General features: G+C 43.9%; 1 protein-coding gene across 7 annotated transcripts; it reads right to left on the bottom strand.

Moving 5' to 3' along the window:
- Positions 1-4060: 4060 nt before the first annotated feature.
- Positions 4061-13931, bottom strand: ZBTB2 (zinc finger and BTB domain containing 2). 7 transcript variants are annotated; one of them, XM_090041436.1, is made up of 3 exons: positions 13793-13931; positions 11317-11499; positions 4061-8740 (listed from the first exon to the last, which is right to left on the bottom strand). In XM_090041436.1, exons 2-3 carry the CDS (start codon positions 11487-11489, stop codon positions 7378-7380), a joined length of 1536 nt encoding a protein of 511 aa, XP_089897562.1. In that variant the 5' UTR covers positions 11490-11499; positions 13793-13931; the 3' UTR covers positions 4061-7377. The 7 variants fall into 7 exon arrangements, with proteins under 7 accessions (XP_089897562.1, XP_089897564.1, XP_089897599.1 ...); XM_090041438.1 differs by lacking the exon at positions 13793-13931 and adding an exon at positions 13188-13271; XM_090041473.1 differs by lacking the exon at positions 13793-13931 and adding an exon at positions 13193-13263.

A 13931-nucleotide genomic window follows, 5' to 3' on the forward strand; every position in this document is an offset into this window, starting at 1 on the left:
AACTATTTCTACTCCACAAAGGGTTATAAGCTCTTGTGGAGCCCACAAAAAATTAGGTGCCCATTGTTGGGTATGGACGGTCAGAGTTTTCTACCTGTTCTGTATGCACCTTTGGCCTAACCCCTGTTTCCATAGGACTGAACTCATTCAGGGAGACTTTCTTTTCTCAGCATCCATATCTGTCTTGTCTATTTGATATTTCTGTCTTCTTTTTGTGTGGGAGCAAAATCTGATTTCACTGTCACCAGTTGTGTCATTCAGCAGTCTTGTGATTCTGTTAATAAATGGCTGAGAAAGTGGGCAGCAGTGGAGGGAAAATTTTAGAAAAGCTTCCAATACTTTGGCATCTGAGGAAAGCTAACTTTCTTGGGTAGCTCACATGATTTTAGAGATAGTGAGGACAGGACATAAGATTATCAGTAGGCAAAAGCGAGGTGGGCGCTCACAAATCTAGGAGCAGGTGAAAAGTGAAGCTAGGAAGCTGAACCAGTGCTAAAACTGGGGTGAGATCCTTTCAAAAGTGCTGTGGGGTGCCACACAATGCTAACCTTGTTAGGTGTCACAAGATAAACCCAGAGATGTCACATAGGAATCTATGGTCTTAAAAACAAATTGCAGTCTTTCTGAGTTCTTTGCAGCAAAACAATTGCTCAATCATTTTTCTGTAGTCAAAACAGGAGTGAGCTGGCAGTTTTGGAGGGGTGCCTTGAATTTAATGAGGGGTGCTTTGAGTCTAAGGAGGCTGAGTACAACTGGTCTAAACACAGAAGTGGAATGAAACAAATGTCAAGGGTGACCACCAGGATCTGGGGGAACATCTGTTCACCAGAGCGCCCCAAGGGATGACGAGGTCGAACGGTCACAAACTCCTGCAAGACCGTTTCAGGCTGGACATAAGGAAGAATTTCTTTACTGTCCGAGCCCCCAAGGTCTGGAACAGTCTGCCAGCGGAGGTGGTTCAAGCACCTACATTGAACACCTTCAAGAGTAAATTGGGTGCTTATCTTGCTGGGATCCTATGACCCCAGCTGACTTCCTGCCCTTTGGGCAGGGGGCTGGACTCGATGATCTCCCGAGGTCCCTTCCAGCCCTAATGTCTATGAAATCTATGAAAGTCTTCCACCAACATTACCACATCATGATGGGGAAACCTTCCCACCAAGTACCTACTTGTGTGATATTAGCAACTCATGAGGACCGAGGATTTAGTGTATTACTAGAAGCTGAGGGAGCTCTTGGCTGCCTTTTTTTCTTTTCTTTAATATGAACAAAACTCTCAATCCAAATATCCCTCAACAAAATTGCTCTCCAGTGATGATACACCATGATAAAGCTTTGGTAACCTCAGACGTTGAGTAAGTGGATGAACAAAGGATGGTGTTTATATCCTATAGACAGAGAGAGAGAAAGGCATTCGTTTTCTGGTCCATAGCATGCTTCCTTCATTAAGCAGCCTGTAACGGAATCTTTGAACAGTTTAACTGTTGAGTCCTCTCCATACTGTAAACTGCCAACCACTCCTCCTGCAAACGCTGCTGTTCCCCACCAAGCAGAAATGGATGGGAGTGAAGCAAGCTGCAGCTGGGGCATCCAAACTATGCTACAGACTCATGCTCTGCCTAGGCCGGGAGCACTGTTCAAGTAGGTGTTGCTCCTTTCTAACTGAAAGATTGAACGATGGACTAGCTGTGTCTGGGGAACTGACATGATGTAAGGGTCCCCTGACACCAGTGATCTTGCTGCACAGAGATATTAGGTATGAAGATGTAAACACAAGTCATGTCACAAATGCACACGGCTGTGGAAGGCTTTGAAAATGACTTCCAACCCAGTAGCATGACAGGATATATATGACCTAATCTCTCTCTCATTTTTAATTTCTGTGATTGTCTTGGATGACTTTCAGTCTGCTTTCCCCAGGAATGCAAACTGAACTAAACTCAGTGCATCCTGGCAACAAGGCTACAGGAGCCAGAAATTACATAAATGTTCCCCATGTCTTTCAACTATAAACCCACTCGCAGTGGTATAAGGAGGTACTCAGGCTTCAGCTGGTTGAATGCCAGCTGCAGGTGGTCAGCAGCTAGTAGCCTGGAAGGTGGGGAACTAGCTGAAACTGCTGACCAGGTAATAAGGGTGAGGCTAGGCAGAGGGCTAAGAGTGGAGAAGGATGATAGACAGTTTTGGTTTCTTGTCTGGTTAGTATATGTATATGTTATTGGGTTGGTTAATTAGTTTATTATGAGTAGGAAGCTTCAGAGCTGGAAGGAATGAAAACACCTTTGCAGCTTAAAACAGGTTGCCTCTCTTTGCTAAGGAAGCAGGGTAAGGAACCTGCTTACAAGGGCAAGAACTCTGAAAGGAAAGATTTGAAATGAACTGAATTGATTCACTGAGAATAAATTAACCATATGCCCTTAGTATTAATAAGATATGCAAAAAATAGATAGGATGCAGGATCAATGTGTTCTAAGCTTGTCTCCTGTCAGTCTCTTAACATTTTCTGTATTGCTTTCTCAACAGTCCAGTTGTTCTCCAGCTTCTCCTGCCCTGACCACAATCAGTTTGTTTCAGCCTGACCTGACCTTCTTTTGAGCCTCTCCTCAGGCCTATAATCAAAAAAGGAAAATCTAGGAAAGCAAATGGGTTGCTTGTTTAGCAGTGGAAAAATTCTGATGTGCTTCAAGGGGAAAAACTCTACGCAAATTCAGAAGTATGTCCAAGAGAAACAACTTGTCTGAAATAAACAAAAATGAGAGAGAAACCAAGTAGTGCAGTCTCTCAAGGGGTTTCATTCAACTTCTTTAAACTTTGCCTTTCCCTGAATACCATATATCCTTCCTGATGTAGTTTAAAAATGCTTGGCCTTCCTTTTGCTGAAAAATCAAAATCCCAGTATTTGCTGTTTCATTATGTGGGTGCCTCTGCTGCTTTGTAGGCCTGCTCAACACCCCACAGGGCACCATATCTCTTGGGACTGCTAATTAAAACTTTGGGCATCTCAAGACAGGCCCTCACATCACTAGCATATGTCCCCTCTGCCATATAAACTTATCATGAGGGGGAGAAATGATAACTCTTGAGATGTTCCCATTTTATTTTTAGTAGACCATAGGAGGATGGGGGAAAGGTGCTTGGGAATGTCTAGATAAGGATGAACTGGGGGCAGTGATATGCAAAGAGAAGAAGGGATGATGTGAATATCCTTGGTGTACTTGTTGGGATTTTTTGCACTAAGTACTCAAGTTTGCTTTAGTCTGGTAGCTTCAGTCTGGTTCCAGGGAAAGGTGTCTTAAGAGAAACCAAGATTTGGCATGGACAATGGATTTCTCTCACTGCTGACCAAGGTAATGCATGTGTGTTAGGACAGTATGCAAAGACGTATAGCCTTTCACTATGCCTTCCCCCATCTGTGCCTAATTGGTATTGTATTATCCAGAGTTGACAGTCAGGAATCTTTTAGATAACCCATGTTCATTGTTCATAGTCATGTTGTAAATGTAGGGTGATAGCTCTACAAACATTTGAGCTTTTTATGCTAACTGACAACCTTGATCTAAGAGATTTCATTATGAAAACAGTACAGTAACTTTTTTTTCCCCTCTTTTTGAGCTGTGGTATGTTCCTGATGTCCAATTCCTTGCCTTCAGCTTCTCCCAATACTTCATGGCTGTGAAACATCTTTAGCCTTTAAAGAGAGAATAGTTAAGTGACAATTCCTGCTTCTTTACCAAAGTTAATTTGTTATAATCTGGTTTATTATATTAGGGGATGGAAGATTTGAGGAACGTGGAAAAACCTGGTAACATGCTCCGTGGCAGGGCACTTAAGGTTTTTATCCTTCTTGTGCAGAGAAGGACCAGTACAACTCTCCAGAAAGAAAGATACCTCCTATACAAAGCCAGTAGTGCTCAATCTTTTGGCCCTGTGGGCTGGATGAATGACATGAGGCAGGTCTGCAGGCTGGATCCTGTGGGTGGAGTCAGTTTGCAGGCTAGATCCCAGATGGGGTGGGCTCAGTCTGCAGGAAGATCAGCTTGGCCCTCTGTGCTGGATGCAGTCCATAGGTCGAGCACTGCTGAATTATGCTATTTGGCAAGATAGAAAACATCTAAAGTGGTAGCAAACCTGAGGCCATTTCTTATGAGACACCAATTGTTTTGCAATGTTGAATGGTATTTTTAATAAACTAGAGTGTTTATAGAAGCTATTTTTAAAAATAAGATGTTGAATAGAAAGTGTTTGCTGATGTTCAGCTTTAATGGGCTTAAAATAGTACAACTAAAAAGCAAAGACTTTTCTAAAGTAATTTGTGGTGGTCTTTTCTAGGAAGGAGCAGCAATAATGTTGAGTTGTTGCTAAAAATTAATAAAACCATCTCCTCTCTTTCCCCTCTCCAGCACCCCCATGAATCATCATCCCCTGCGTGACTAGTGACATTGCTGGGAAACTAGGTTATGGCCAAAGGAATTCTTAACATAAAAATGACAAAAATTGGCTCATTATTTATATTATGCACAGAAATCTTAATTTTCAGCAGCTCTCCTGCTTTCATTCACTGGAACTGGTGGTATAGGTGCTTTACATTCTGAAATCTGGCCATCAGGGTGATTTCAATTTGTTTTGTCACTAATTCATGCCATCCTGCTAGCAATAATTAAATTATACAGTGAGGATGCAATTCTGGTGCCACTCTGTCCTGTTGTCTTCAGTTGTACCAGGATTTTGCTCAAGGCATTTAATGTTTCCTGCTGTACCCTTTTCCCCTCATTTGAGAGATCCTCAGCTTTATTACTTTAAATTAAATGAAAGAATTTTGAAGAGGAAACATGTTTTTCTATAACTACATATGTTAACACCAATTAATTTTTTTTGAAACTTCCTTCTATATCTGTGCTATAAAAAGTATAATTAATACAGAAAGTAAATTTCATAGTGTTTGTGTAATAACTTGCAAACGATTTTTCCACTGGTAATCTCCTGATTTAATGATTCTGTAAACTGAAACGTTCTTCATTTAGTCCGAAGGATGAGACTAGGCCAGGTAAGCACTAGTGTGTTTGAAGGCTGCAGTAACTTGGATGTAATTGCTCAGTTCTAAACAAGAAATGAGTATTCAAAAAAAACTTGCATAAAAGGTACACAAATGTACAAAATAAGTTATTTCCTTTTTTAGTGAGGTTGCTTCCCTTCTTGATGGTACTGCCTCCTGAGAAATGAGTCTGAACAGCCAAAGATGTTTTTAATAAACCATTCCTGTCTTGAAACCACTCTTATTCTGACTGGTGTTTGACAAGATCTGTTTTTTCCCTCCTTTCTCTCTTCTCCTTTCAAATAGACCATTAAAACAAGTAGAGATTAAATCAGAAAAAGAAACAGCCATGATGTCAGGTAAAGACCCTTACAAAGTTTTAAACTTGCAACATTGAAAGCAGAAAATACAGAAAAAGACATGTTTTAGATAATGAGATATATACATCAGTTCAAAGGGGGAGTCCTCCTGGAAGGAGGTTTATAGTGTGCAGTTAGTTCTCAATTTCAGTTCTGTCAATCTGATATGATACTTTAAGCAAGTTTAGAAAGCCACTATTCATTTATATAGAAATGGGTTTTAATAAGACATATGGTATGCTTCTCTTGGCTCTTGGATAGCTTCAAGAAGAGCCTTGGATAGATCAAGAAGCCAATAACCTTTAAGATCAGACTCAAAATAAATCACATTCAATTTAATTCAATTTTTATTCAATGAAATGATGTATAAAAAACTTACAAACTTGCGAACTTAACTATACACAAAAAATGATACTTGGTTTAAATGTATACACAGAGCAGAGCTGTGGTTCATGACTTGCCCTCTCCATCCCTCCCTCCCCCCACTGCACCCCCCCAAAACACACACTGCCTCCATTTATGATGGAGCGCTTATTCTGTCTACTTAAGCCTTCTATTGGCCCAGTAACTCTTCAGTGGGCTTCCTTACTGCTGTCTGCTTAGTTTTTAGGCTATTGGCAAAAATTCCGGGCATCTATACAAAATTAAAAATAAAAATCATCAACTTGATTTTTAAACACAAAGATGCAACGCCATCCTGAGTAATAGCTAAAACTACTTCTTGATCCTCTCAGCTGTTGTGTACTTTGTCTTGGGGGGTCTTATGTAATGGGAGTCCCTTTCAATAACAGCAGTTACCAGTCAGCACTGCAAATTCATTTTAAAACCATGATCCATAGCCATCTTTCCCTCTTCACTTTCTATTAGAAGGTGCCTGTACTAAATAAAGGGCCAAACAGTGTTTTTGTGTTTTGTTTTATTGAACTCATGCAGTTAGACCCAAAAAAATGTCTTGGAGACTCCTTGCATGAATACAATGATCAAGTCTCTCTTCCTTTTGTACCAGGAGCAACTCTAATCTATGGCTACTACACATGAATGTAGCACTGGTATTTGCACAGTGCTCACTGGCATATCATTTCTCTATTTTCTAGTTTCCTTCATGTCTTCAGTGTTATATGAGTTTCCATTCAACAGGATAATACAAAATGCACACAGTCTGGGGCAGTTCACATGTAATTAAAAAAGAATTTGTGTAACAACTGATCAGTCAAACAGTCATAACTAAAGGACCTCTTTATTTGAACTTGAAAGATGGCCAATTGTTTAGAAAGGATGTGTGCACCTAGTTACCCTGCATCTATCACTCACACACGCATAAACACACTTTATATATATGTGTGCATATATAAAAAGATTGCCATCACATTATTGTTATAGCTACCATAGTCAATGCTGACTAAGTAACTACATTTTCTTGAATGGACATTATGTCGACAAAGCTACCTGAAGCAGATACCAAATGGTATACTTGAGGGAAAAGTAAAAACTAAAAGAAAAAAAAAAGATTCATGGGTTCATTATGGAAAATTCTAAGCCTTTTGGTAGTTGTGATCTTACCCAGTTTGTAGGTATTGCTCTAGAAAACATGCTGCATTGTCTGTGAGTTCTTTTCAAAAGGCTTGTCACCAGGGAAAATAACTGGGTATTTATTGTTTACCAAAATGATATTGTTTCTCAGTACACACTTCGTTGCATCTAAATATGCTTTTAAATAGTCTAAAATTTGTTAAAAAAATTATCAAACTTGAGTTTACTAGGACTATTGACAAAGTTAGCGGAATTACCTTTAGGCATGTTCCTGTGCATTAAAATGAATTATGTTGTGACCTGATATAAAGCCTTTTATTTTTTTTTGGTGGGAGGGGCAAGATCCAATTTTCTACCATACCAGTGTACTTCTGGTGCTTGGAGGGGGAGGGGGAGAGAATTGGTTTAGTAAAAATGAATAAAGGAACTTTAAAAAAGTTGATACAGATTTCATATTCAGTCCAACAACACTGCTTCCTGCTCCTTTTTGATGGAGGCTAACACTGAGTTCTCTGTCTCTGTCACTTCTGTGTCCCCACTACCTAGCAGAATTGATCTGTCCTCTTCTAGAGCAAAGACAGAGTTTTGATTTTGGCACGAATGTTTAACCACTTCATTGGGAGTTGAAAATGTTTTGTCACACAAGTTGCATTTGTAGGGTTTGTTGGTCTGTACTAGCATGTTATCCATTTGACTGCCTTCCTCAAAAGTACAGAGTTCCAGAGTCTGCTTGTCCACCATAGTGTAAGTATCCATGCTCTGGTTCAGGCACACATGTCTGGCAGCTTGGTTGGCCCTGCAGAAACTTTTGTCACAAGTGCTGCACTTGAAGGGTTTGCCAGTGTGTATGTACATGTGCTCCCTCCAGTGGCTTTTCTGAATGAATTTGCGTCCACAGATGGAACATTCATACTTCCGCCTCTTCACTTCTCTTTCTTGATCTGTCTGCTCCAAGTTGTCTATGTCTGCAATGTCTGAAGGTGGTGGTGTTTCTGCTTGCTGCTGTCCATCAATTATGGGGGAATCTGAGATCTGTTGCAACTCACTGTCACTAATCATTCCAGCTTCAGGCACTTCCATAGCATCTTTGTCAGCTGTGTTGTTGCAGAGAGACAGGGACATGCTACTTTCCCCTTGTTGGCTTGATGTGAAGGGCACTCCTGTGTGGATCTGGAGATGTTCACGCAAACTACTGCGCAGATTGAACCGACGGCCACAGAGGTGGCAGGCATAGTATTTTGGAAAACTTCCATTCCTTTTCATAATACTTGGCTTGACATGTGCTATTGTGAGTGAAGTGGGCTGTTCATCTGAGGAAGATGCTTCCATGTTGGGTTCCTCTCCTGGAGGAGAATTATTACCAGCAGTGGAAACCAGTTCTGGGGACAGTGAAGACTGCAATGGGTCAGATGTAGTCATGTTTGTCCTGGTCACTTGCGGCAGAGTTGAAGCTAACTGTGAGAGCTGTGAGCCTTCAGATGCTTGCTCCTGGCTCATCCGGGAAGTCTGTGGCCTTGGGTCTCGCCCAAGTTTGTCAGTTGCTGATGTAACTTTAGTGGGATGTTTTATCTGGTGATCTGTGATCTGAATGCCATACAATGAAGATGCTAATGGAAAAACTTGATCTGGATGTGAAAAGGTTCCCTGACTGGCAAGGCTGGCCTCTTGAATTAGTGGATAGGCATGCAGAAACTTTATTCCTTGTTCTAATCGAACTGGGTCAATCAGCTGAGGTGCCATCTTCCCCGTATACATCAAATGCAAGAGATAGCTGAAGATGTCTGGCTGTATGTCAGTTGCTTTCAAACGAACACATTCACTGAAAATAAAACAAAGTAATATATAAGTGATGAGAGAACTCTTAAAATCTAATCTAAAGCACGAATAAAAATGAATGCTCTGTACTGGAAATACCAAAGAACCATATCAAAAGAATTATTTGCTTAAAAAACTCCTTTGTCCTATAACTGAAATGATAACAGATGACTGTTCCAACAAACAGGTGAGATACTCCTGTGGACAGAAATTCTTATCATCTTAAGCAGACCCTTAACTGAACCACGTAAGTGGTTAGTCTTGGAAATATAGGGAGAGTCACACTTGTTACCACCCTCTGATTAACGGTACCTGAACATAAACAAACTGTAAAACAATCACACTGTGTACAGTGCACTGTATAGTTAATATAAACTAGCAGGTCTGGCAATGATTTTTTTTTTGGCTTGGAAGCAGAGGGTGTGGTATGTAAGAAAAGAAGCACTCTGAAAAATGAGGCAAAAAGTTTTTGTCTTTGATCACTTGAAACTGGACAGTTTTATCCTCAGAAAACTGACTGGTTTGAAAAATAATGTATTCCAAATGACCGTAACCTTTTATGTATGTATGTATGTATCATTTTCTGCCATGTTTATTCTTGGTCAAACATCAATTGCCCTGTGGCTTACAAGAATATTAGGTTCCCCCCAATTTTTTTTTATCAGAATTTAACGCTGCTAAAACCTAAATTCTGTTACAGTAAAGCCCCTTTTTTCTACCACCTATTTTCTGTTATTTGGAAAACCACCAAATTAAGTGTAATTTGAACTTTGAAAACCAAAAATTGTTTGACATTTGCTTTTGTTGTCATTTGTTTAGACTGGAGAGTGAGGCGCACACACAAGTGGGTCTTACAGCATTGAGGCTAATGAAATTCTAGCCTGTCACATACAGAAAGATTGTCAGGTGTTTTTGGCAATTAACTGGATCCCTCTATCCTGTATTTTCTTTTTCCTTTCTCTAATCATTTTTTCTGCAGCTACAGCTGAGTAAATCTTATGCAGCTGCTTTCACGTGTGTATACACAAATATTTAATATCATTGATAAATTAGCTTACTCCTTACTATCAGTAGGCACTGGGGAGGAGACAGCGAAGGGCAAAGGATTGTGAGGCATATAGCCCAGAGCAAGGAACAGTGGCATGGAACTATGCTATGTGGCCTTGCAACGAAGGGCTCTCCAGCAGCCAAGCAAGAGGGCAGTAGGTAGTCAGGGACAGGGATAAGCAGAAGCTCTTATTCATGCTTATCCATTGTGTGGTTGATGTTATTTCAACTACCAAATTTTATTCCACATATCAGGCACGTAAGTGGACTTGGAAGCTGAAGTCCAATCCTATACCACCCTTTCTAAATTATTGAAAAACTTAATGCTAAAGATTAGTGGGTTCTCCTCTTCCTTGCTATTTTAGCGACTTGGTCGTAATGGGCAGATGGTGAGGCGTTACAAAAGCAGACACAAACTTTTCACAGGCTCAAGCAGGGTGGTACAAAATTGCATTCAGGTGTCTAAGCTTAAAGACCAAGCAGGTAGAAGAGAATCTGGCTCTAAGTCTTCTCATTCACCATCGTAGACTACCCATAAAACCCTTCCACCTCAGTCCTTGCTGAAATATGCAGGATGGGAAAATGATAAGTTGATGGGTATTGGGTCTGAACAGGCTCCCTGCCTCTGGATTTAATATACCAATTTGATTAAACTTGTAGTGCTAATTCAAAAAGCTGGGAAAATATTAAAAGAAAACATTTAAAAGAAAGGGAGACAAAGTTGAACTTGTGTTTTACTAGAGGCTGGCTAACAATCAAATATTTTACTTTCTTTACAAAAATTCTGCCTGTTAGCATGTCTGTGAAATAAACAACTAAGGCAGGGCTGTCCAACTTCTAAGTGGTGGGGGTGTTGCACATGCTGCACAGGCCACACCAATAGAGCTCCGGGGCTGCTCCCCTGGTGCATTGGGCTGCACTGCCCTGCCCTGCCCCCTGGGGTGAGAGAAGGAAGCAAAAGCTGAGGGAAGGGGAGCCTAGGGATCACAACTGCACCTCCAACTGAAAGGCAAGAGAGACAGAATCTGGATAGGAGCCCAGGGGCTGCACTTCCCAGGCTGACAGTTGGATCGCCCTGAGCTAAGGGATGCAGCCTATTTTCCATGGCTGTGCAATCCTTCATCACTCAGCATCATTTCACCAAACTTTAATGCCACACCATTCCTGAAAGCCAGAGGGAGTAAAAATCAAATCAAACCACCAGCCTATTTTACAGTCTCTCACAACCAATTATTTAAGGGGTTGTTGGCTCTTGTCCATTCTTTTACAGACATTAAAAGGGTTAGCATTAAGTTGAGCAGACAACAAGAGTAAAAAGAACTAATTATAGGTAGCAGTGGGAAAAGACTGGATTCCTCGACGGTTTATTCACAGACATGAAGTGTCCTTTTTAAAGGTTTTTCACAAATAAGAATGGATTCCAGGTTTTCTTTAAACAGTAATAAGAAATTAAATAAATGTTTTTCAGAATGCATTTAAGCTTTCTTGCCTGAACTGAATAACGTGTTAAACAGTCAATCTTTTTATAGTTACCTGGTCTGATGAACAAACAACATCTTAAAGTAGTTTGAGAAAGATGCAAGGACAGATTTGTGGGCCTTGAAGTAGACATCACCAATAGCAACTGTGCAGTCACACAGGAAACCAAACTCTCTTTGAGCGTTCAGCTGCTGCAGCAGAATAAGTCCGTGGTTGGCCAAATCCATGTTTTACACTCTGAAAAGGAAATGACCTATGTAAGTTAGTGACATATGTAAACCTCTTTCCCCAATATTTGTATCCTATAATTGTATTGTACCCTTCATGCAAGAATGTCAAAGTGCTTTATAAACAATATCTTAAAATGGTTAATTATTCCCATGTTATAAAATGGCAAATAAGATACAGGTTGTAGTGATTTGCCCTGGATCACAGAGCAAGTCAGGCATTGAAGTAAAAGGCATTAGAATGAGATTTAGATGAGAGAGAAATGATCAAAATCCAACGGGGGGGGGGGGGAAGGAATCAAGAGACAGAGAGGGAAATGAAATGAAAAAATTTTTCAGACTTCCAACTGCATAACTTGTTGTCCTAGTCTGTTCAGCTAGTAAAAATGCTGTATTAGGGTTTCAGTCATGTACACAAACAAGCCTATGTAGGCAGAAAATAACACTGACGACAGAAGTGAAACTCACCACCTGTCTACAGGGGAACTGGGGAAAAAAGAAGTCAGATAATTCCAACAACCCTCAAGGGAAGGGCTTGAAAAAAAAGCACCTGATGAGAGCAACCAGTAATTTGGAGCAGGCAGGAGAAGCTAAGAGCTGTTGATTTCTTTCAGGATCTCTCAGGGGTGGCGTATTTGACATGAGTTTATAGATCTGTGGTATAGGTGGGGTTGGACACTTCCCAAACTGGCTGAAAGATGACAGAACTCATATGCTGTAACTAAGGGCAGTCACTCAATGGCCTGAACATATCCCACTGCCTTAATTCACATGAGATCAGAATTTGTGTAACACAAGTCAGAAGTGGGTAAGGGGGAGAAGAAACAATCCTATTTACGCTACAGGTACTGACTGCCTAACTGGGGTGGGAGAGGGAAGAGGAGGTTTGATGCTACCAGAAAGGCCTTTCACATTAGCATTTGGCTATTTGCTGCCGATTTAATTCTTGAGCAAAACAGAAAATCCTTGCTGTCCCAACAACACAAAAGCAGTCTTCAACCCTCCAAGACGTGCCATGCAGGCAGAGCTTGGGGTCACCTTGCAGGCTGGCTTGCAGCTTCACTTTCATGACTGGGCTGGGCAGGTCCTATTTGTACTTGGGGTAGATGTCAGGGTGATAAGAAGGTAGTGCTGATGGCACTTTATTTTCTCCTCTCTCTCTCTCAATGTCAACTAAGCAAAGAGGTGCTCTTCAGTTTCCACCCACCTGCCCAAGTTTGCCCTGCCACAGTAACAGCTTTATGTCTTGTGAAGCATGGTGCTGAGCACCTGTTCCCTCCCGTCCCAGAGACGCCACTGGCTGTCTGTCTGGGCCAGCCCGACAGCCCGGTCCGAGCGCCTGTTCGCGACCTTTACAGGGGCTGCAAGCGCTCCGCTTGGTTTGGTTTCCAAGCGGCTGCAAGGGCCCGCCCTGGCGCCGGGCCTCGCAAGCAGCTTCCCCTCAGCCCGAGGGAGCTGCAGGGCAGCGGCGGCACAGGCCCGAGGCCTCCCCATGCCGCCGGGGGTGGGTTACACGGGAGCTGCGCAGCAGGTGCCCTGGGGCCAAGACTCCCTCCCGCCCTGCTGCAGGCAGGGGGAGGGGCGGCAGCTGCCGGTGCCGCGCGGTGCATGGCGCCGAGGGGGAGGGGGAGCCGCCCGCGCCTCCTCCCCCCGGGCGCCGCGAGAGGCCCCATGCTGGGAGCGGCCGCTCGCGCTGACCTCACCCCCCACCCCCAGGCTGCGGCTGCGGCTGGGGGAGGGGGCGGGGCCTGCTCCTCCTCCCCCAGCCCTTCTCTCCTCTCCTCTCAGCACGTCTCCTCCGAGCGGGGGGGGGGGGGAGTGGAAGGAGGTGACGGCGCCCTCCTATTGGCCGCCGGGGCGGAAGGGCGGGCGGAAGGGCGGACGCAGCTTTCATTGGCTGCGGCTCCTCCCTCCCCTCCCCCCCGGCGCCGCACGCGACGCGGACGCGACGCGACGCGGCCGCCACGCGCGCACGAGGGGGCCGGACGGAGCCGGCGCACTGAGACGCGCAGCGCGAGACGGGAGCCGCCAGGGCGCGCGAGACGGGAGCGGCCGTTGCTGCCGCGCGCCGACAGGGAGAGCGAGAGAGAGCGAGCGAGAGAGACGGGGCCGCCCCCGCCCTCCGCCCCCGCCCTCCCCGCTCCGGATGCCGCCAGACAGCGCGCCAAGGCCGCGCGGGCCCCAACCGCCGCGCCGAGGCAGGCGAGCCGAGCCGGGCCCGCCCGGGGCTGCACCCTCCTCCCTCTCCCCCGCCCCGCCCCGGAGCCCCCCGCCCGCTCGCCCCGCGCCCCCGCCTGTCTCACCTGGAGCAGGCCGGGCCTGGTGCCGCCGCGCCGCGCTCGGCTCTGCGCTCGCAGCGGCGGCGGCGGCAGCAGCAACAACGGAGTCAGCGCGGCGGCGGCGGCGGCTTTTCCTGTCCGGTTACGTTCGGGTCACATGACC

Source organism: Crocodylus siamensis, chromosome 1, assembly GCF_052110815.1.
Source record: "Crocodylus siamensis isolate JL-2025a chromosome 1, ASM5211081v1, whole genome shotgun sequence".
Classification (NCBI taxonomy): Eukaryota; Metazoa; Chordata; order Crocodylia; family Crocodylidae; genus Crocodylus; species Crocodylus siamensis.

Bases quoted from the DNA above. Each gene is read 5' to 3' on its own strand.
- ZBTB2 (XM_090041436.1), bottom strand. From the start codon at position 11,489: ATGGATTTGGCCAACCACGGACTTATTCTGCTGCAGCAGCTGAACGCT. The intron at 8,741-11,316 runs GTAACTATAAAA...TTTTATTTTCAG, and splicing joins TTGTTTGTTCATCAGACCAG to TGAATGTGTTCGTTTGAAAG.